At 40.5% G+C, this 24782-nt stretch overlaps 1 protein-coding gene across 6 annotated transcripts in view; it reads right to left on the reverse strand.

Annotated features, from left to right (window-relative positions):
* The window catches only part of grb10b (growth factor receptor-bound protein 10b), a 72809-nt gene that overhangs the window by 44645 nt on the left and 3382 nt on the right, over positions 1-24782 (reverse strand). For 4 of the 6 annotated variants that reach the window (XM_073485074.1, XM_073485071.1, XM_073485072.1 and 1 more), the window contains exons 2-3: positions 12705-12832; positions 3733-3829 (exon numbers count right to left, since the gene is read on the reverse strand). In XM_073485074.1, coding sequence (XP_073341175.1) covers positions 3733-3829; positions 12705-12755 — 148 coding nt within the window. In that variant the 5' untranslated portion in view covers positions 12756-12832. The remainder of the gene's footprint in view (positions 1-3732; positions 3830-12704; positions 12833-24782) is intronic. The other 2 variants (XM_073485073.1, XM_073485070.1) reach the window with 1 other exon arrangement.

Here is a 24782-nt window from a genome sequence, read left to right on the forward strand (position 1 = left end):
GCCTGAGATCACGGCCGGCCAGCCCCCGCAGAGTCACGCCGTCAGATTACTGTACTGCATTGGTGTCATTGATGGGATTTGTTGCCTAAGCAGCTGCACGTCCATCTGAGGCACCCCTTATCACACCACATGAACAAACGCAAATAAATACACATATGGCTGTGAGATCGTGTCTGCTACAGCATGGAACAGGGTGTAACTGCTTAACCTCACATATCTTAATGCTAGTTTAAGACTAGAGATATTGGCCAATGTTGTTGCTAAATAACCTTCATAAAGTCAGATGATTTTATGGCACTTTAATAAAGTCATGCATGTAGTCATGTGTGTAATGTTATGACAGGAAAAAAGATAAAGTCCCAGGACTTAGAACCAAAGGATCACAGTTTTCCTTATTCTGAATATAATAAATAGATAAACTACTCCCTTGGCATGGCATGATCTCACTCCCAAAAGCTGCCTGACATTAAATATGCGTCTTAATGCAAGGTTAGTGGTTTTGTTTGGAGCTTTCAGCCACAACATTTGAATTGAAATAGAGTTCATGTTATCATATAAAATGAACAAAATGGGCAAGATAAAATGTCAAAAACTCAAAACCATTCATCCGACATTTGTATGAACTTTAACTGAACTTTACTTTGAAAGACTGATCTGGTAGACATGTGACCAGATCTCTCATCTTCCTCCTCTCTCCTGAGCCAAATACACGCCAGCCTCCGGATGATTGATGCATCATGTAGCCAACGAGATTTCAAATCCAGCAAAATAGAGTTTATATCAGTTTGTATAGCCCTAAACTTGAAATTTTGCAAGTTTATGTAGTTGTATGAATTTTGTTCTTTGAATAGGCTGTTTTTCCACCTAAGCACTATGTTATATGCACAAAGCAATAAGCAAATAATTCAGTGTGTTCAAACTTCTATAGATCAATGCCAGAAGCACTTACAGAGCTTCTGACAGCTTGGGGGGGAAATCAGCTTATAACATTTAGGGCATTTAGCAGCAGTTTAACCTTTCATAAGAGCCCAAAACCATGCCTGTACTCTGTTCAACAACAGCTTTGAATTTACTTAGAGCTGGGAGTTTCTGGTGATTTTACATACATTTCCAGGTATAAGAACAGGTTAAAGACACACACATCCCTGCGTAAAACACTCCTGGATGGATGAATGGCTCAGTTCAAAAAGCAGCATGGTGTGTACTTACAAGCTGACGCACACAGGATGAGGTCAGACTGTCTCGACTACATAGGACACAGACTAATTAGACAAATTGACACAGGGGCTGAGCCAAACTGGGTACAAGTTATACTTTCACTGTTGGTGGACTTTTGTCGCTGCCTGTATAATTTACTGAGGGAAACAGTAAATTGTGCTGTGCCGTGTGCTCTTGCTTTCTAATGTATTTGTGTGTGCTGGTAGTTAAAAGGGGCCTGTGCCTGTAGCAGTTTGTATGCAGGGCTTTATTTTGTCAGACTGGCTCCCAAGCTTAACAGTCAGCAACTGCTGCAAGGTATGGTGAGGAGATGAAAGAATCATGAATGGCAGCAAACAAAAGGGAATGAAAGTGTGTTTCAGAACATACTGTATTTTTGCACTTTTGGGGCCAAACACTAGGCCCTAAAGCACTGGTGCTGGTAGCTCAAGTAAAGATGTAGAAGGAGTGAACTTTTTACCCAAAGCATGGCACTGTTCCTGAACTACTACACTAGCTAGTAGAATTTGGGCACCTGTGCTCAAATTTCACCTACCAAAAACTGGAAATGAAATCCTAAAACAGTAAAACTGAAATGTAGGCCTCTGTGATAGTTGGAGATTACTACATCTGGAAGCAAAAGAACGACATCATCAGAATGCTCAACATTTTTGTTTCTATTCAGCTGGAGCCAAGACATCAGCTGTCTCAGTGACTGCAGACCATATCTCAGACTTATTGTTGTCGTGGCATTCGATGTGCTTGGTTTCAGAAAACACTTGTGACTGTTGCCTGTTAGGTCATGTCTGATCCTCTCGCTTGTCGTTGTTTGCAGTTATGGCGGTTAGGAAGGCTGTGGCATTCAACTCGAGCCTTGTTTCGTTCATCTCATAGGCCAGCCGATAGTCTACACATTCATTAAAAAAATGAAGATTCATTTCACTTCCAATTCCATATATGGCCCTTCTGCGCACAGCAAGTTATATAACGGTACAGACAATGAACTGAAGCTATACAACTGATGTCACTCTGGTGTGTGGCTGGGAAAAACAACAAAGAGGGGACAGCGTTTGCACAGTGCAAGCCTGTGACATCGCATCAGTGAGAGACTGGAGAGGACTCACATGTGTGCATGTGTGTTGTGCCACTGCTCGGCACGACGACAATCATTTTTTCTAGTTATTTAAAGACTGCATTCATACTTCACAGTAAAATTTTATACGCATGGTACAATTTAAAGCCAAGTGTTGGGAAAACCATGTGAAGCAACTTCAATTTCTAGAATTCCAATACTAGATTCCAGTTGCCTCAATAGCATCTCATTTCAAAACATAATGTCAGGTCATGTTTAAACAAAGCTGTACTGTTCCTTTCAAAATTAATAGGTTTATGACTCGAGCTTTACAGCAAACACAGCAAGCAGCCGGTGGCTCTATTAAAGTCCTGTAAGAGTGAACAAGTGGGTTTACGGGAAAACAAGTTAAATCACGTCAGCAAGGATTATGATCCCACTAATAACACCACCACCGGCACTGAGGCTAGATTCAAAATCTCAGATGCTTAAATGATACAGGCTTTTACTGGCATTATACTTGAAAGTTGTGGCTTTCTGGTCATAAATTGTCACCCATTACTTGATAGATTTAAAAAAAAGAGTAAGACATAAGACAAAAATCTTAATGGCCTACGTACTGTACTTCACTGTGCTCACAAATCAGGCTCCCAACACATGTCTGGCCCAATCTACTGTACAAAAAGACCTGGGTATCTGTCCAAAAGATCATTATTCAGACGGTGTAAACAAGAATGTTCCTTAGTTAAAGCCATCTCCATTCGTCTGCCTCTACAGTCCCTCTGAGTTCCCTCCATCCCGGCTGATCCTGAAAAATGACAATGTAATTTCTGCTCCATTTATTTCCCATGCCAGGGCCAAGCGTTCTAATTCACTCGTTGAGTCCTCGCAGACTCCCCGCCCTTACCTCCCATGCTGAGCCAATATTGTGCTTAAATCTCATGCTCCGATTGTCATGGACGAACCCTGTATGGCACAATTAGATAGACGGCGTAATTATAATGGCACCCTGTGTCCATGCAGATCACCCTTTGAACTGCTGAAATGTTTACAGCGGAAGAGACCCAAATATATATTATCCCCCGCACCCCACCCCGGGCTCAGTGGAGGATAATGAGCAGCAAGCCGCTCTCCACACTGTACTGAGCCAAGAGACACACACAAACATACAAACACAAACCAATAGTAGTAGTAGTACCAGATTCCCAGGTCATTTCTATGACCTTTTTGTATTCTCTCATGTATGAAAATAACTGGAGAATACACAGCAAGCTTATGTTACACTAAGCCAAAGTACAGTAAGTCTCAATAGAATGCAATATCATATGACAAGTCCCACAACATAAAGTCATATGTAATTCAAGTCAGAGTATAACCAAGTATGCTCGTCTGTGTCATACAACACCAGTGTAACTAAAGACACACGCGCACGCACACACACATATCTGTGGTTAGAGACCGACCTTGATGGTTTGGAGAACTCCGATTGGCTGATTGCTGGAAGGCTGGACCAATGAGGTCAGCTTGTCTGTGATTGGAGGACCGGTCTATATTGTCCTGCTGAGAGAGAGAGGAGCAAGGAGAAAGAAAAGAAAATGTTGTCACCACAGTAGGAAGTTTGTTACAAGAGCCAAACCCTCAACCAACACATGGTTTAAAGAAGACAAATCTGCATCTCTTAAACTCCAAAACAACAGTGAAATGGGAAAAAAAATCCCAATACTTTCAGCTTAACTGATTAGTTTGTAATTGGTTTAAAGAAACAAGCGCTAAAGAATAGTGTCGCCCACATGGAAGAGCATGTAATCATTCAAACGAAGCTGATTCAAACCGAATAAAGTTTTAATGAAGATTTCAAATTGATTTGTTGTTGTTAAAACAGATAACATACAAGGGAAATGATATATGTTCACTAAATGGTATTATAGTGCAGTGTATCCAACATCAGTTTTACATATCACTGAGGAATTATTTCAAATACAGACCAGGAAAATAAAAAAGTAGAGTAAGTTCTTATAGCGGCTGGCTGGAGAGGAAAACGAGACATGCTTGATCCAAATTTCAAATGTGGGCTGGCAGCAAGCAGTTGATAATTACATTACCTTAACATTTTTTAAATTACGGGATTCTTTTAACATTTTTCCCCATTTGGAGCTGAAGCATCAAATAGGTTTAAATCAGTTTGATAAGTATAATTGTGCCAGGAATGACTGTAAATAGCAATGGGGGTTCCACTTTATAATAATATAGTAATTTTATAGTGAATTCAACTTTAGTTATGATAATTTGATTGTTCACAAACAATAAAATGCATAATTTACAATTTATTAAGCCATTGTAAAGGTTTATAAACATCAGTTGCAACTTTAAAATGGCTATCCAGATAAAGTTTAGATGAACTTCACAGTATTTATCAACCAAAGTCGTATTTATAATACAAAGAATTATAAACATTAATTGCAACTTTACAATTAACAAATGCTTAATAAATGGTTTATAAAGCATTTCATTGTTTGATGGCAATGAATGTGAATGAAATAACTCTTAACTAAAGTTTAATTAACTATAAATGTAACATTCATTAATGGTGCTATTATAAAGTGTTACCGCAATGGTCAGTAGTTGTTAAACTAAACAGAAATATGGTAACCTCTACTCTTTCCACACTGCTGCATCCCACAAACAGTGTGTGAACATGACCAGATGTGTATCAGAGCACAGTTTAGATACCACTCAACCCAAATGTCCTTGGCTGACCCTTTTCTCCATCATATATCAAGGAACTGAAAAACTGATCAATAACTTAAAAACAAGTATCCAAAAAATGTTTATAAACTTATTTCATGTTGATCTGTTTCAAGCAAATCCAACTACTAAAAAAAACTGGAAGCAAAACAAAACTGTGGGTTACACATCGGGTGTGTGGGCGTGTGTGTGCGAGCGTGACTTAGGCTACATTCGGGGCCATCATTCAGACTACAGTTAATTGGGGACGGCTTGTGCATTTGGAGACAAAAGCCGTGTCCCCAGTTGGAAAAGAGACGATCTTTGGGTCAACATAAGGCTAGGGTTAGGTACAGGTTAGAAGTTTACAGGAAATTAATTTAAGTCCCTGCAATTTCTTACCCAATAACTTATCAAATAACTTCCCTGAGGAAGTTCGTGTGTGTGTGTGTCTGTGTGTGTCTGTGTGTGTGTGTGTGGCATCCCGTGCAGGGCCTAACAGCAGGAATGGGAACAGAACGTTCTGTGGTGTACTACTGTACTCAGGAAAAGACTGCTACTGACTGTGTCTGTACAACAGACCTCCTCTGATGCTGCAATAAAAGCTGTTGTGGTTGCTTGTTCTGCCTCATTTAGAGTAGTGACAGACGATGCAGGCGGAGCTGGATCATTTTACAAAAGCATTTCCTGTGATAAAGGTTCTTTTACCTAATTTGACACTTTTTGATGGATGTTTTTTTTCTTGCCTCCAGAGCGACGGAGTTGTATTGATTAAGTGATGATGGTCCTGGAACATCATGTACTTCTTTACACCCAGAGTCCGACATATTGTCTGGACAGTGTCTCAGTTAATGAAGCACATCCAGGCTGGACTAAAGGATGTCATGAGTGAGTGACAGCATAATACAAGATGAAAAGTATTTGCTAATTGTTAAATTGAGCGCTGTTCTACTGCAACAGAACAAAGTTTATCACAGTTACACATCAAAGCTCTTTCTCATTGCTTTGCCTTGTTTCAGCTGTCCAAGTGTTACACACACACGCAGCTAAATGCAATATGCAGTTTAAACAAAATACCAAAACAAACCAAAATCATTGTAACTTACAACCACTTTCCAATTACAATTCATATTAAATGTGTCTCCTTGCAGCAGACTGCCTTAATACATTGCTAAACAAGACACTTTGAATGCAAAGCTCAAGTTTGTGTATGACAATATTCATTTTTACAGTTAAAATCATCATACACTTTCATAGCCTGTGACATTTAATTTAACTCTACAAAAAAGGCTTAACGAGCAGTATAATGAGAATCGACTCACTGCGCGAATAAAGCCTGAAGTACAATTCCACTCTGATGACTCCATTCTTCAAAATAAAAGCTCGGCTGAATAGTTTGATGATATACAAGCCATGATTTGCCTGGAATTTTTTATAGCTTTTATACTCACTGAAACAGAAGTCATTAGTGTCCCTCTCTGGCGTACTGGTGCGGACGTTCTGACTACACTGGGCATAACTGGAAGTTCAACGTTAATATATGGTTGTGTCTACCGCCACCACCCCCCCTCTCCCCAGTGCCTCTTCTATACCAACTAACCCAACCGCATCCAATCATTACACTGCATTGTTCCGTCTTTGTATTGTCTCCAGTTCCAGCCGTCTTGGCTGGATTGAAAAAGAGATTTCGGAGCTTAATGGGACTAACCTTCTTTAGAAATTAAAAAAGTAGTCAAATAACCACCGCATCAGCCCATTTGTTCCCGTGACGCAGCAAACCCCATCATCAACACACACCGTCTGGGGGTCCAGCTACCAGACTGTGACTGATCCCTACCCAGTCACCCAAACAGCACCAGGACGCCCGTTTGGTTGGTGGGATGGTACAGCACGACGTTAGTGTGTGTTTGTGTGTGCGCGCGCGCATGCATGTGTGCATATTCAGGACAGGATGGTCATGGTTCAGCTCCAGTGAGCAAAAATGCAGGGACTCTTTCACACCATATACTGGTCTTGAATGCTGTTTTGTATGGTTGTCTGGGAGTAAATGAGTTGACACACACACACAAACACACACACGCACACACTAAAGGACCTTTAAAGCACACCTTAATCTCTTTTGTGGATCTTACCAACAAAAATCCAAAACCCAGACAGCCTTTGATGCCTCTATAGACAATTGACAGAATGTTAACTTGGGGATTTAATCCTATAGATAATGGCCATTTAGCATAATTCTCAGCCATGCCATTGCCTCACACTGCATTTGGATTACATTTACTGAAGCCCATAAGCCTGAGGCTACAAAAAGAAGAGAGAAAATAAGAAAATAAAAGCCAGAATCTTTCTTTTTTGTCTCTTTCTTTTATCCTTGTTGCCTTTTCAGTCTCTCTCATTAATTCTTTAATTCTTTTACACACAGAAAGCACAGGCACTGGCAAAAACACACACACACACGCAGACACACACACTCACACACATGTTGCTTAAGTTCAACAGGGGTCAAAACGAGACTGAATAGGGCCAAGTTTTGACAAGAAGCATATAAGAGCCCTTTCATATTGATGAAGTTAAAAGGAACTCCCAAATAAGAGTGGAGGGGTTGAGGGTTCAGCTTTTTAAAAAGGGGTCAGTGAAAGGCCAGAGACAAGGTTAAGGCACTGAAAGCAGGACTGACACAAAGGTCTGGAGATTTGGCCTCAAACAAAGAGGAAAAGACTGAGACGCATGTCAAAGCTGCACTTTAGAGGAGGTCAGGCTGAGGTTAAACGTTATGACCGGGGATTGAATATGATCAATAGCTGACTTACTGACAGGTTTTTGACTAAGAAGGAACAGCTGAGAATGGACTCCATCCACAAGGACATGTGAAGTTTATCAGTATAAAACTACAGTCTCTGTTAAGTCAGGTTCACCTTGAGAACTAAATATTCTCAGAAGGCTTTAAACATGTGGAAATCACACTGAAGGGTCCAAGACTTGCTCCTGGTAGACCGTTCTTGCTGACAGCAACAGCGCTAACTGAGACAGTCCTCTTACAACATACATGAACACTAGACAGCAAGTGGAAATCCCGTCTTACATAATTAACCAGAATGAGATCAGGGGGTCAAACTAATGTCTGCTCCAGTGCTTCGTTCATCTGTTTGTTTATACAGTAGAAACTCAGCTACAGCTGCTGTCACAGCTCAGCTGAGCCCCTGACGAGCTGGACTATGACATATGTTTACACAATATTAGCTCATTCAGGTTTTTTTTCTAATTCAATCCTATCTATCGAAACATCACTCCATTTCTATGTTAGCTATTGTTGCTTTTATTACAGTATTTACCCAGATAGGTCTGTGGGAATTCAGTACAATTACACAAGTTTTTTAAGCTACATTAAAAGCTACTTAAGGAATAATAACTGGATACTTACTACTAGAGAGACACTGTTACACATCATGATATACAGTGCAGTGAGCTGGTAGTGTAGCCCAATGGCAGTGAAACAGCCTTTGTAATTGCATTTTGATAAACATTGTAACATTTTATAATTAATAGAATAACCAAGTGTTATTCCAAAGCCTAAAAATCACAGAAAAGGAAAGACAGCAGAAAATCGGGTAACACTTTCTATGAAGCCCATCTCTATAATGCACTGTAACACATAACTAACATACTTATGTGTTATAATGCACCTATAGCGCTCTTTAATCTTTTATTCATAATGATTTTTAGCAATGATAATAACTCATTATGACGCCAATGTCTATAATGCATTAAAAGCACATTTATAAACGTTATAGCATGCATATACTTGTTAGCAAACAGAAATGTTCTGAATTCTTTAAACAATAATAACACATTATGAGACCAACTATCAATACTTGCTGGTCAATCACTATTTTTGCACAGATCCTTGTGTATTTCAATTCTTATTGCACTATTATAATGCATTAAAATGTATGTCAGAGCCTGTTAAAAAAAATAATTATAGCATTTTATGCATTGACATAGCAACTTATAACCAGCTTGTAATGTATTACATCTGCCTATAACACCAGGATATCATTACTTCACAAAGCAACCAATGGCCACTTGCAGTGACATACAAACAAAATATACCAGTGTTTATAATGCATTATAGACACTGGTGTGATAATGAGTTGTGATTATTGTTATAGAGAATTATGAATATTCATGACTGCTTATAACTATGATAGTACGGCACTATAGAGCATTATAACGCATTATAGACATGTTCATAATGTGTTATAACGCATTATAGACATGGGCTTCATAGAAAGTGTGACCAAAAAGGCTATGAAAACTTTATGCCACTCATCAGAATTGATTCTCACTGGCTTATTCAACAGTGTCTCAGCAACTAGTGTCTTTCCAAAACCGATGATACACTTGTTTAAAAATAAGGTGAGAACAGGAGTTGGGTTAGGGTTTACCACCACAAGAAATGAAAAATAAAATCAGTTGTCTCATCTTAGACACCTCTGAAATATAATTCCTTAACTGTTTATTCTGCGGCAAATTATATTAAATGCAGGGATAGGTACACATACATAATGCATGTGACAAGCCCAGCCCATGAACTGGAACTGGAAAAACAGTGTGCAGTGAAAAAAAAAACTTTGATTTTGTACATTTGATTAAACTCCAATGTACGACAGCGATGACAAAGTTGCAGAGTCAACTTAGTCGCCGTAGCCTCAACACAACGCCCACACAATAAAACAATCACAATGCAAAAGTGCAAGTAAAACAAATGCAATCTTGCGATATCTTGTGTTGGTTCTAGGTTATGGGAAACACCACAAAATCTTGTTAATGTTTAGCCCCTGATAAAATAATCCAGCTCCCTCTCACAGTGAACGTTATGCTCCAGTGTGGGACTGCTTGTTTATTCAGTGATCCAACATAGGTTTGAGCAAGCTTAATACACTGGAGGGCATACAGAACTTCTACACAGGACAATATTGTTTTTTGGCATGCATAGATTCCCTGCACTCTGCTTACACAGCATTTTTGGTGTGTAATCTTCTCAAATTGTACTTTAAATGAGGGCCAGGGTTAGTTTTACATTTCATATAACTATAGTAATATATAATGTATCATAAGGTCCGTCTTTTGGATTAAATCAGCTACCATCTTGCCACAAACAATTCTCTTTTCTCCACATCAAATTTGCCTCGCTTTGCACATACCATCATTTATTCACACAACGGAAACAAGATTAAAGCGGCGATATAATCTTTCGAGTTTAGTATGAATGTTATCTTCACTTGAATCTGTTTTGAGTTGCTGCTCCAGTTTTATCAGGGAAAATCTTCCATAACCCTGGAATTTCACACTGAATGGGTTTTCTCATTCAGCAAGTCAAGGTACATCTGTTATAGCTGAATGCTTTGCAAACAGCCGAGCGAGTGTGTGTCTGTGCGAGCGTACCGCTGTAGAGTGTGTACGTTTTCAGGTCCGCATACTGTAGCTCCGGCAGCACCAATCCAAACGGGTGGCAAAGATGAAAGAGCCAAGTGATTATTCACAAAATCCCCAGTTGATTTTGATTAAAATCACAGGACAAAACGTTGAGAGTTCGGTGTGTTTGAGCGTAAAGAAGATAAGCCTACACATGTTTACATTGCTCTATTTTTGGATTCTATACCCGATGACTCACTGTGCCACAGGGGCTGTCACCTCAGCTTCAACTCAAGACCTATTCCCTGTGGTTTTATTTTTGTTGGCTTAGTCCTTTAAACTGTTCTGTTATTAAATGTATGCCTCATTAAAGATTATGCCTATGTGGATTCATCTTTGCAGCTGAAGCAATAAGGCAGAAACACAGAGACAATACACACACTAGCGACCCCGACCAATACAAGCATGTGAGAACACACACAAACACGCACGCGCACACACACATAAACACACGCACACTTTGGTCTCTGTCTCTCTAAGCTGTGGAGATCTGGGAGACTCAAGCAGGCTGAACTCTCTGTCCTCTAGCAGCTCTGAGGTCAAAGGTCATAGATAAAGCCATGGCCCAGATGACGAACAAACAACAGAGCAGCCTCTGATCGGGCTAATAGTGCCACTGCACTAATACAAATGTTTGGAAGCCCTTTGCTCTGCCGAGGCTGGTGTGAACAAATCTACTAAACTACCGTAAACCTGATTTCCAGAGGTCAGGTCTGCCCTGCAGCACATCAGGATGTCGGCTTATGTTTAGAGCCCTTTGTTTGTACACACTGCTCAAAGTAACAGACTTAGTTTGTCCCTCTATAATCCACATACTCTTAATGCTCTGTGCTGCATGCCAGAAAACTGGTCGCATGCACTGGTCGCAAGAGTGACAACATATTTCTGACTCGAAGCCAGTCATTAGAAATAAGGAGGATATCACATCACTGGGCACAAACTCTCTGTATCCAGGATAAACAATGGGGCACAACGCCTTAGTCACAAGCATGGACAATAGTTCCACAGTTAAGCATGGGATGTTTCTAATGCTGAATAACTAAACAGAACAATAGGATTAGTACTAAAGGAACAGTTAAGCAGTTATTTTTCAACAACTGCTTAAATACAAATACAAATAAACAAGAGATATTTTCCCACAGTATGTGTTTCGCTGTATGCTGTGATTTACTAAACACTCTGAGGTTTCCTGTTGTGTTTTAGCGTTACAATCACATTGAGTTATAGTCAATCGTCCCAGGATTGAAATACTTTAATATAAGGGCTGCAATCTGTTAATCTGTGGATTATTTTCCCAATTAATTGAAAAAGGTAAATGATGCCGATCAGTGTTTCCCAAAGCTTCAAATGTCTTGTTTTGTCCACAACCCAAAGATTTTCTGTCATAAAGAGTAAAGAAACCATTAAATATTTACGACTATGAAGCTTGAAACAGAGAAAAAATGACTCAAACTGATAAATCAACTATAAAATAGTTGGAGATTAATTTAATGGTTGATAACACATGTTATGATATGATATGATATAATGAAATGTTCCACTGCACAAAGAAACACACTAAATACACTTGGTACAACCCAGTCTATGTGTCTGTGTGTTAGTGAATGGGTTGACCATAGAATCTTATTTAAAAGGGGCAACCATTACTTGGTGGTGTGTCGGCCAAAACAAGATGCTTTTGTACCTCTGTTGGACCAACACGACCTTTCAGCTCCATGAGACCATATCACTGCCATTCACTGACTCTCTTTTAGTCAGGACTAGACCAAAAGAACAAACTATAAGCACAGACTATTCTTTTATTTCTCTCTCCAGCGTATACTAACTAATTACGCAAATATACCATTAAGAGCATCTAAAGACTGATTGCAATGGGCTGGGAAAGGCAGGACAACCATCTGAATACACACCCTCAATATTTCTTAGAATTCTCATAGCCTCATAACATATTCCTATACATTTCATTTCAAGCCCAACGTTGGAACAATGTTAAGTTTGTTTCAGAAATATCAGCATTTCTATTATTAAGTAATTTTGGGCAACTCCAACTCTGGAGAGCATACCAACATCAGTCTGGTGTCGCACATTAGTCTTGGCTGTTTCAATTCTAGCCTTAAATTGTGATATTTCATTTCTACAAAAACACTAGCTGACCTGCTTAAGCAACATGTAAATTCTGCCCAAAGACAGATTTAAACTTCCTGAAGAAAAACAAACAACGGAAATGGACATTTACCTGATAATTTGGATGATGCAGGAAATAATCCGGGCATCCGGCCACAGCCATGTTTTGCGTTTCTCAGCTCACACTGACAATTTTGCCTTGTTGGATCAGTTTTGATGCAAGATGGACAGAGTGGGAACCTGCAGAGGAAGAACAGCAGACAAATGGAGGTTAGGTTAGTGGAAAACTACAACGGAGGAAGGGGAAGGGTGACAAGGTCCAAGGGAGGAAGGGAGGAAGGATGAAGGAAGGAGAGGAATGACACAAGGAAAGGACGATGAGGTCTAGGTTCTGAAGAGACAGATATAGCGCAGAGCACTTCTTAACCCACATAGACCCACAGTAAACAACATCAAGCAACAGGGGAGGAAGAGTGGCTGGTTATAAATTGTGAGACGTGAGGAAATTAAATGAATCTTGTCCCAACTGTTTTGCAATATGACTAACTTTTTTAAGTGAGAGGAGCAAAAATATTTGATTTATCAGGCAGAGATAGTTAGCTAGAGAACCAAGTCTTTGAACAACATTACAAATCTGAGACGGGTCCTGCTGTGATTGTGACGTAATGTTCATTATTTAGTGCAAAAATCTGAGCCAAGATAAACCACATTGCCTTTTATCTGGAAGATAAAAGACCTGATTTACCTTCTCACTGTCATTGCATTACATTTAAACAGAGGTTTGACATAAATACATATGTAAGTCTTCATTATGGAGCCGGAAGACTGAAAGTGAGATGCCTCCCTCATTCTGAGTCTAGTCATCAGCTTCTTCTAAATAATTTTACCATTTTCTGCTGGAACATGTTTTTGTTTATTAACATGACTGCAATACACGTTACACCTCAGGGGACTTTAAAGGTGTTCTTCTCCTCTATGAAGCCTCCCTCATGGCCATCCTTGGGTCAGAATAACCACAAATTCAACAACATGGACTTTAGTCTATTTGAACTTCTTAAAGTGGGTATCCTATTAACCTCTTGGCACTGCTGCCACTGAACAAACACCTGTAAACACTGACCCAAAAATACCCTGCAGGCACCTCTCCAGGTCTTAAGTTAGACCCCAGGGTATATTTGGAGCCAAACAGCTCAGCCTCACAACTATGACGGTCTTTTATGCAGCAGTTCATGACCCCCTGTTGGTATTTTAAAAATATGACCTGCCATTTTATAGTCAGCTAATATTATCCCATGTTTGCATTAGCGGTCGTGAGCGGGCTGCCCTTGCGGCCGTACAGTGTGTATATGTGTGTGCATTTCTGCCTGTACATGTGTTTCAGCATTTGTACGTGCACTGTATGTTTACATATGCTGAGCATGTGTGGCTGTGCGTGGGCGTGTAAAGGCTCTATTTTTAGGAGTTTTCAGAGTCTTTGAGAAGCTCTACCCGCGTTTAGAGGGTTGTGTGTCTCACTGCATCAGACCGCCTGTGACAGTATGCAGCAGTAGGACCGCTCTGCTACAAAGTAGAGCCGACCACCACACTACAAACTGGACATTAACTTTTTGACTTGAAGTGAGTAAAATGATGAACAGGAAAATGAAAAAGGAGAACTAGAGAGAAGCTGAAACTCTGCTTACTTCCTCAAATCAACCCACCTGGACAATCACTGTCTTAAGTGTGGACTTCAGATCGTCAGAAAGTTACACAAATAGTTTGACGGATTCCTGACGTTGGGAAGGCGAGTGGGAAGGGGGTTTCTGAAGATGTTCGACCATTCGACAAGCACTTCTGACACAGTGTACTATGGTTGTTCAAATAACAGAATCTCAAATGCCTCTGATACTAAAATACTGGATTTTGGTATTGGCGAGTGTGTGAGTCTATGCACACGTTATCTATTAGCTTGACTGTTACTACCCAGCAACATCCTGCACTGGTGACTCCATTTAAAAAGAAAAAGGCCCGAAAATACCTTCTTGGATGCCCCTAAGGTTAATAAAACATGATAGCGTGCCCTCTAGGGTGCCCCTTCCAGTAATGAAAACGTGGTGAAGTGCCCTCTCTTCACTATAAATATGTATTTATAGTGCCCTTTTTATTTTTTTCGCCCCTGCCCATCAAAGATCCTGAGTCTGCTACTGGTGTCCTGTACACCTGTATGCAAGTTAACAGATTTTTTTACAGTACAAGTAGCCAATATCCAGGCACATGTCAGCAAAACACCTGTTGGTATTTGTATTCTCTTTCAGTTATGACTGACAGTCAAATGAGATAATAAAAGAAAGTTATGTGGCACTCAATGTCAGATAGATGTACAGATATACAGCAGATAGATTTTTTGTTTAGGTATCAGTATCAGGCAGGAAAAAATGCAAAATCAGAACATCTCAACACTATACTGAGTCCTCATAACTGTAGGATAGAAATGAGAGCAGAGATCAAGCAGCAGCATCAACTTGAGTGTTAAGTTTGACAAGTTTGAAATGCTGGTGGCCTGATTCTCGTGTCAGCTGATGACACAAAACTGCCACTCAGCTCTCCCTTTCCAATTGAGTTTTTAAGAACTAAAACTGAAACAAGTTTGGTTTTTTTGTACCTCCAAAATTGGGCCCGCAAATAATGAACAACCCATGAATGCATTCTAAACAAAGAGCTTGGCACCACGATCACTGGGGCCGCTGAAGGGGCTCGCTTGTAATGAGTATGAGTGTGTGTGTGTGTGTGAGGTGTGTGCGTGTGTGTGTGTGTGTGTGTGTGTGTTTCCATGCGTGTGGCCCGTCCAGTTGGCATGCAAGGCCAGCTCGTCATTTACACATTATTTACAGACACACAGTTTACAACAAAAACAAAACAAATTAACATCAGCCCAAACTCTCAGAGCGGCCCCTCATTAGGCACCACACACACTTGCTGACTGGCTATGGCTGAACTGTATGTTTATTATATTTCAGGAGTCAGGAGGTTATACAGGAGGGACAGAAGTAGACCTGAACTCACTAAATCAGAAGCTAGACAAAACGGTTGTGACTCACTGAAGCTTAAATCCTTATCAAAACCACCACTTCCATATCACCAGGATTAAATATTAAACATTCAATGAATTAAATGTATGGCCTTTCAACATCAGCCGTGTAAATTCGGCTTCATCTGTGCATGATTAAACATGGGAAAGGGCTCAGCCGTTCCATATAGCATTAAAATACCTCACAACCCAAGTTTCAAAGTGCTCATATGTGCCACAGTGACTCTCTGTGACTGATATATTGACCAAACACACACGCACCTTTGCTTAATTGCTCCCTGACACAATCAAAGCCATTCCAGTGCAGGGATTAGACCCTCTCAGAGTCCTTTGATTCAATTCCTTCCACTCCAACAGTGTACTGAAACCTAACCATCTCTGACCTTGACAGTGCAATTACCCTGACGGTGTTGCTGCACTAGAAAGACGGACTTCGGGGTGCGGTGGCTGTACCCAGCGGCGAGGTGACAGCATCTGGATTAATTAAAGTGATTTTTGCTCAGACTTGCATGAGGGAGAATGTTAGCTGGTGGACTTCAAACGCGAGAGCCTTAATAATACCTATCATTAATCACAAATCCTCTGCAGCACCAGCAGCATCCTGGGTGAGACTTCACAGCAAATACACGACACTCCAGCGAAGGTGCTTTGCTCTGAAGTTTTACCATCCATCTCATGTTTTGTGGGAAATGTTTATTGGCTACTTTTTTTTTTTTTTTTTTTTTTTAAAAAAAGGTTCATAATGGTGGTTTTAGCCCATTACCTACAAATGTATATATCTATCCTAGTTAGGAAACTAAATATTTGTGTTTCACACAAACACAACAACAAGAAAGCTTTTCAAAATAGTGAGCGCTAGTTGATCTACAGCATGGTTTAATGTGTATTTAAAGGATGAGTTCACCAAAACATGAAAATTCAGTCATTATTTACTAACCATCATGTTGGTGGAAAGTTGAGTCAAGTTTCGTAGCCCACAAACGATTATGGAGCTTCACAATAAAGCAGTGTTGCAGCATTCTCCTTAACAACTAAAGTAAATGAGGACTTCTGAGAATGCTGAAACCATGTTTGGCTGTGAAGCTCCAGAAATGTTTCATGAGTTTTGAAATTTTACCTAGCTTTCCATTGCCATGAGGCTGAGTAGATAAAGACTGATTTTAATCCTTCGGTGAACTCCCTTGACAAAAAAACGAAACTGAATTCAGCTTTGTGAGATTATCACATTGCACTTGAACCAATAAGCCATTAAGACAATTATTCAGTTAGAGCTTTGCCTTTACTGAAAAGTCAGATTCATTGAACTGTACTAGTGTGAGTGTAAATACGAACCTATAAGACATATCGTAGTAAACAACAGAGGTCACCGGTTAAACTCTACTGGTGCTGTTGGGAAAATGACACACTTTGACCTTTCAGTGTTGCATACTGCGCTGGATGTTACAACATAAAACCTAGGAGGCATTAGTGAAGTGAAACTAAACTTTAACAATTGTAGCCTTTGACCTCTCTGTTATTCCCCTGAGCTCTCTAACTACAATGAACAAGTGCGGCACAATGTTGTAAAGTGTAGCTCAGTGATACTCAACTTACAAATGGCTGGATATGGCATTTTTTTATTCACAATGAAAATAAACTAATCAGACTTGGATTTTTTTTGCTTGTTTACACCAATAAGTAAATGTTAAATATTGTCCCCTGGCTGACAGATACTGCACTTTTGTATGATGGGATGAATTAGACTGTAACACAGACAAGGCTGATCTTTGCGTGATGGCCTATGACGCTGTGCAAAACGTAGTAGGATCAAACGGTTAGCTATGCAGCTATGCAGGGTTAGCTGAAGAGGAGCTGAGAGGAGCACAGAAATAGTTCATTTATGATCCATAAATGTGTTTTTTTTAACTTAAACATACCATTCATTCTGTCCCTGGTAGGAGCCATTCATGTTTATGGCTTCTGAGGGAAGAGTTTCCAGCTATGTTTACATTTGTGTAAATTGTTTCAAATGCAATCAAAGCATCTTTCATATAGACCTGGCTTCAATCCTTGTCCCAAGTAATTTAGTTAGTAATTACTGTAGTAATAAGTCAGTTCATCTGAAAATAAAGAATTTCAAAGAAAGATTAGTTAAGGGCCTTTTGATGTGTATTCATTTAAATATTATATTTAAATATTGTTTGTTTATGAAGTGACCCCTGGCCTCCTGCCATATCGCAAAATGGCCCCCGGGCAAGGGGAGTTGAGCACATGGCAGTGGGCCTGCATGCTTAGTCAGTCTAAGGGTCAATGTGCTGATATGTGCTTACATCTCAAGGGTCCAGCTTTAACATCCCAGGGTGATAAGCCCTGTAGAGAAGCCAAAAGCGAGGCCCAGGATCACCAGAAACCTGGGCTATTTAAAGTAAAGCCTAATTGAAACAGTAGAAACATTTCCCTGAACAGTTCTCTTTTACCCGGTGGCTGGATCAGTGACCAGCTCACCAGACCAAAGATGGATGTTAAGAGGACTTTAGAGGCTGCAGGACTGTGGCTCTGTTTGCAACCAATACCATGAGGGGAAAAATGTGCTTATTCAACACAAACTTTGAGAGAAACCTTTGCGAGAATGTGTTTCTTTGCAAATAATAAAGCATTTAGAATTGTGTATATTAACTCTCATTATGGTTTTAAATAGAGTCATTACTTATTTAAGCCACAACTTCCTCCCATATTAAATAACAGGTTATTAACTTTTTCCTTTCCTTAAGCCTTTCCAAGAAGTCCAATAAAAATACCTAGAGTGGGAAATGGAAATATTAAACTTTTAACCTCACAGACTGTATGTAGGCCAAACCTGAACTTAATACGTGTCTTGTGAGCTGCACTGCCAAACATGCCTTGTAAACTAAGGAGTCGGTTGATTTTTTTAAAACCAATCTGCCCGCCTGTTGGTCTGGTTTGTCTGTCTTAACTGTCAACCTGTCTATCTGTTCAGTTTGTATTTCTGCCTTCATGCTTGGCATTTTGTCAGCTTGTCTGTCTGTTTACCTGTCTCTGTCGTTACACGTCTCTGCTGCTTCTACATGTCTGTGTGTGCTTGCCTCTGTGCACGTCTGTGTGGCGTTCACTGCTCTATATGTGTCCCTGTCCTTTCCTAATTGGGAAAACATTCTAAATAGTGGGGGTTATTTATACCGGGACATCTACGGTAAGGAAGTATGTACTTGTGCAGTGTACAAGTCAGTCAAGTCAACCTACTTTGAAGTCCAATGGTAGAAGAGCTCTGTTACAGTTCATGAAAGCACATCTATTTAAATCGACTATATCCAACATTCAGTGTTACTCAAAGAAATCAAATACATGGTGTTTGGCTTCGGGACTGAAAAATTATGTGTAAGTTCATGATGGCTGTCCTGCTGTTGCCAAACCTATTACTGAACTAACACAGTAGTATTTCTTCTCCACTTACAGTCTGTATTGTGTAACTTGTTGGAACATAAGTGTTCAAATTCAACAAAAGAGGTCTTCTACAGGGCTGCCATAAGGTTTGATTAGGCTCGCCAGATGTTTCTCAGGGAGAACATCTACCAATTTATTTTTAAAAAAGTAATATAAATCTCTGTTTATGCTGTTTTATATTTGTGAGGTAAAAACGCTCCTTATATATGATGGATTCTTAATGGATAACTATTTTTTCATAATCTGAGTACAGTGTGAAAGTGAATACAATAAATGCTGGCTTGGAATTCCGGTATTCTTTAAACCTGAGCCCTATTATTGACATGTTTTGGTGAGTAACTGATTCATACTTACCAAAAGTTTTGGAATCGAAAAGGTTGATGTAACTTTGACGGTCGGAGTTGCCCCAAAGCATTACGTTGTAGCCATTGCAGCCGTGACGTGGCTGCCAGCTGAGGCATTCGACCGATTCCAAAACTTACTTCAACTCGTAAGCATGAATCATTTACACACCAATTCATGTAAATACAGGGGCCAGGTTTAAAAATACTGGAATTCCCCTTTAAGTTTCAGTTTTGGTCCTCCAAGGGAAACGTCTGGGCACTCCGCCTTCAATTACACAGCATGCTTATGTTACCTGACACTAATGTGGAGTTACTGATATGGATACTATGGTCACGTGTCTCCAGTCTGGGCCTTTTGGCAAAAATAGCAAATCTGAGTGATGAGCTATTCATTGTCGAATTGGACAAATCAGGCTGTAGACCTTTTTTTTCAAACATATCAAATATACAACAAAATAACTCAGTGAAATGCCTTTCTGGTTACATTTGGAGCTATTTAAACCACGTTCACACGGAACCATGAACCAAAAACTCCACAGAGCTCAACGGCAGCATCTGTGCAGCTCAGCTGTGCAGCTGTGTCAACTACTTTGCCTGTGTATATAATTGTAAAATGTGTTCATCTCAGTCAACTTGACTTCAGCTGATTGGACTGGACACAGCTTAACACAGGGCTGTTCAGCTCTGCTCAGTCATCTTTGGAATGCACAGAGCACATTCTTTCCATACAGGGTATGGAGTGAAAAAACATGTGCAATATAGCGAACCGCAACCTCGTGAAATGGCATGCATTGATTTGTGGGCCAGCCGGGGATAGGGTGTTGGTGAGGAGAGAAAGTGAGGAACATATGGCAGAATGTGTGTGTGTGTCCATACATAACAAAATCGCACACATACAGACACTATTTGTAAGCCTCCTACTCAGGTATCATAAGGTCAAATGGGGACTTTTTTATGCCTCTTGGGGTCAGGTGGTGTCAGGGAACAGTGTTTTATCTGCTACACCCTGGGGTAGTTTCTGCTCAAGACTGTTCCCATTTTGCACCCAACCGCTCCTGCAGGTTTTCTGACCATTACCACATACTCACAATCCCATCGAGATTCTGAAACCCTCAGACCACTCGTTTTGTATTAAAAATCCGTCTGGCCCATCTCACAGGGAACATTTGTGTGATCTATATGGACAGTTTTATGAGAATTGCTACCACAGATGCTAAGCTGTTTAGTAAGAAATGTTCATAAATCCTGATTTGAAAAGAATAATTGGAAATAAGAGAATCAGCTTCAGTAAAGCGGATGGAACATTATGGATCATGTCTTGTTTCTGTGACAGTTAATGTAATTCCCCATTGGGGCAGATATAAAGAAGATGCTTTAAAATAAGACATTGGCGCCTCAGTGATAGTGTGGCTGTTTGGATTAGGGTTGTCGGTTGTTACCTAATGTAAAATTTAAATGTATAATCTTTTATTACTGTGATACTGCACTTGATGTGAGTGTTTTTCTGGAAGGTTGCATATAGTTTACTGGAAGAAGGTGCATTTACACATTCACACAAGGTTAAGCCGAATGATCAGCAGCCGCGCACATTTTCATATGTGGAGGTGGCAAAGGCCTCAGAGAGCCACTGCTGCACCCAGAGGGAGTAGTGAGTGTATATAGGGTGCCCCTGTATTACAATACATCCAGTGTTTTCCACAGAGCGATGTGGGGGGAAGGCACCAACCAAAAACACACAAAAAACAACCTGTGATTCAGCTTTCACAAAAGCAGGTGAGGCGCATGTGGATGATGCTTTTTGTTAAAGTTCCAAGTCTCATTCCCAATTCATCAAATACTGACACTTTGGGTTGGTCGGTCTGGCCAGCCACCAACCCAAAGCGTCATTACCTGGGCAGACACACTGATATCTTATTGTACTATCTGGGTTGGTAGATCCAATTTGAGATAGTAAGATAGTTGATTATTGAGTCCCAACTCATCAAATGCTGACGCTTTGGGTTGGTCAGTCTGGCGTCTTTCTGGTAACGAATGACATTTGAGAGCTTTGACACAACAACAGCATAAGATGGGCTACATTCAATTTTACAATCAGTGCGATCACTGAGCGCATCTCTTTTTCTAGTGTGTCTGGTCTCTGCAGAGCATGAGTAAATGTCTAGAGCAAGGGAAGACTGTAAAAGAAAAAAATACTAAATTGGTTGCCAAATATACCTGGGTGGCTGTGACTATACCTGGGCAGCCTGCCCAAGTAAAGTCTACGTGTGGGAAACACTGATACTATCTGGGTTTGTAGTAATTCCTTTAACAGTTTCACTTGGCAGTGAATCAACAAAAAAAACAAACAGAAATTGACTTCTACACCAGAGTTTGCCATACGTCTATTGACGAGTGTCCAGGAGGTTCCCCAAAATTTCGGAGTGGCTTGACCGGTGTGAAAAGTAGCAGGTTAAAGAATGATTGCGACCATAAGGAGAACTGACCTGAGATAACAGGAATAAACTATGGTAATTGCTGAGTTCAACCGTACGAGTGACATGTCTTGACCAAGAGAAAAGTGTGTTGATGTTAAAAGTGGGCTGAGGTAAAGGTCTCTCCATTAGGCAGATGGCTATTTGGCAGGCAGCTGGTGCTTATGACCCTGTGCAACTCCAGCTATAAATTTGATGCATTTTTAGTCACACGCCCATAGCCTGGTGAAAGCAGCCTGTCCTCTAAGACAATTCTCAGGTGAAAGCGCTATATAAATACAATGTATTATTATTATTGTTATAAATGAGCTGTTAAGGATGATACAGGATGGCCTGGTGGCCAAAATATCTGTTGTTGCACATTTTAAAGGTTTACCTATCTATCCTACCATTTCATGCCGTGACCAGAAGACTGGGCTCACAGGACAAGTCTGACTAAAGACTACCACAATGTATTGTTTCTCAATTAATGATGCAGAATAAATAATCCATCCTATTAAACCCAGATTTCCAAGTGAGGATTAGTAAAACAAAGAAATGCTACAGGTCCCTGACACTGGTCACACCCCTCTCTCAAGTACCACACCCGCCAAACTCACCCAAGCCTCCAAACCTCGTTAACCCATGCTACACTGCAACGCCCCGGCCACCTCCCTCTCCTCCAAACCCCTCGCCCAGCGCCAGCCCCCCTGTCCGACCCCTACCCTCATCCTGCACCGCTCCAGCCCAGAACATAAACAGCATCTTAATTCAAGAATTGGCACGTATCCAGCTCAGTGTCTGGGGACTTGTGGAGAGCCCATTGAAGTGAATGTAGTTACCGTAACCCCACCCCTAGAGAGGCGAGGTTAATTATTGTACTGTATATGTTTAAACTAGCCAGACGCCTTAAGTGAGAGTATTTAGCTTGATGCTGTGAGGCATCAAAACTTCCCATGGTGGGGCGACCCATAGAAATGTAATGTATGTGAGACAGGGAGTGGTATGGCTGCAAAGATAAGTGGCCTGCTCTGTTGTATTGTGTTGTTGTGGGCTGGAGATCCCCCCCTCTGATTCCCACCAGCCTTTACCTCTGTAGAAAACCATGAACATGTTGTATTTTAACTTACAAATTATATTGAGCTTTAACATGAAAATAGTATATACAATTTCTTACATTACAAAAAAGGAAAATCTGGACAGAATTTTGTCCTCATACGACTGTAAATCATTTAATAAAGAGTTTAAAAATGGTTAAGTGTTAGAATTTACTGTAGGCAGAGCATGGTTTTACACTGCGGACTGGTCAAAACTTTATATTCCACTAACTAAAAATGAAAATTGCAAATGATTCCAATCAGCTTTCAGGCTTGTGGGTGTGTGTGTGAGCTGGCTGTTGTTTTCTGCAGCAATGCGACGCTGAAAGACGGGTAGAGAGAGTTGAACAGAGCATCTCTGTCTTCTGTTTTAATCAACAGATTAGATGGTAGTCACTTCTCACTGGATGTGCTTGTTGCACATGTTGATTAGTCATTAATTGGCAGCTTTCATTATTTGAGAGCAGCAGCGTAAAGTGGGGCTATAAGAGATGGCCTGATGTCATACCGGGGGAGGCTGAATAGCACCAGTCTATGAGAGAAAGGCCTTTTGGAAACGTGGACAGTGCCTAATTGGATGAGGATTTCATTGGGCTGCTTGGGAGGACTGGTCTTATGCAATGGCAAAGATGAATGGACGGAGCTTGGGAGCGATTGTGCTTGTGCACAAGTTGGCTGTAATGGTGGCCCCAGAGGGCTACGTTGGATGGATTTGCCTCCTCTTGATACCATCTTTACTACACCTGTTGGTAGCATGTAACTTGTGTAACTGACTGATGCTGTAAAATACACAAAACTGTCTACATGAAGCTGATGAAACTATAATCAGGTCTGTGCAAGGGCCATCACTATCATCCACAACTAAAGCAAACATGTAACCAAATAAAACTGACCTTGCCAGTAAAATGTTCAATTTGTTTAAGGAAACGATGGCGTTCTATGTGTCCCCTTGAGAGAAAATGAGAACAGGATTTGTTTTACTCGCTCTTAGGAATGCTAACAAACTGAAAAAATCATATTAAGAGGGACTTAACTTAAGTCCCATTTCTAAGTACCAGAGTACACCACTACAAGCCCTGATCGTTTGTAAGTCCGAATATAATACTAGAAAACCAGAGGGCACAAAAAATGCAATTATGTACAGCAAAATACATGCATCCATTGTCTAAAATGCCTTAACCAGAGCATGACAGGGCATCAGAATGCGGTTTAGGGCATAGCAGTGCTATAATACAAGAAGAGAAAAATGGCTGTATTGTTCTGAGGTTTCACACTGGGAAATGTTTCTCGGAGGGGAAAAGGGCTCTTTTTGTTTTTAGTCGTACGGTACATCGACCAAAGCCAACTAACCATGGTTTGTTTTGATTTTGCATTGCAGATTTCAGCTGGTACGGTGAGACAGAGATCAACTGAGGGGGACAGAGATAAAGGCAGTAAAACCAGGAGAGAGGGGCTAGCTAAAGAAAGAGACTGTGGGGAAGACAATGGAGTAGACAGATGGACAAAGACACGGAGATAAACTGAGAGACGACAGACATGTAGGAATAAAAGCAACGGAACACGAGAGCAAGGGGGGAAAAATGGTGCACATATGCATTAGAGAGATCATTTCGTCCGACACATCCCCGTGCATCCACACCACATTACCTGCGCCCACCCGAGCGAGCATGTGGTCCCTCAGGTGTTCAGTTACCTACAGAATAAAGGCAACATTCTTGCCTCTCACGCAGGCTTGGGTTTCAGCCACATTTGGACCAACACCAGACAGTGAGAAACCCAATCCACTGTACA

This window comes from Pagrus major, chromosome 17 (assembly GCF_040436345.1).
Source record: "Pagrus major chromosome 17, Pma_NU_1.0".
Taxonomy (NCBI): Eukaryota; Metazoa; Chordata; class Actinopteri; order Spariformes; family Sparidae; genus Pagrus; species Pagrus major.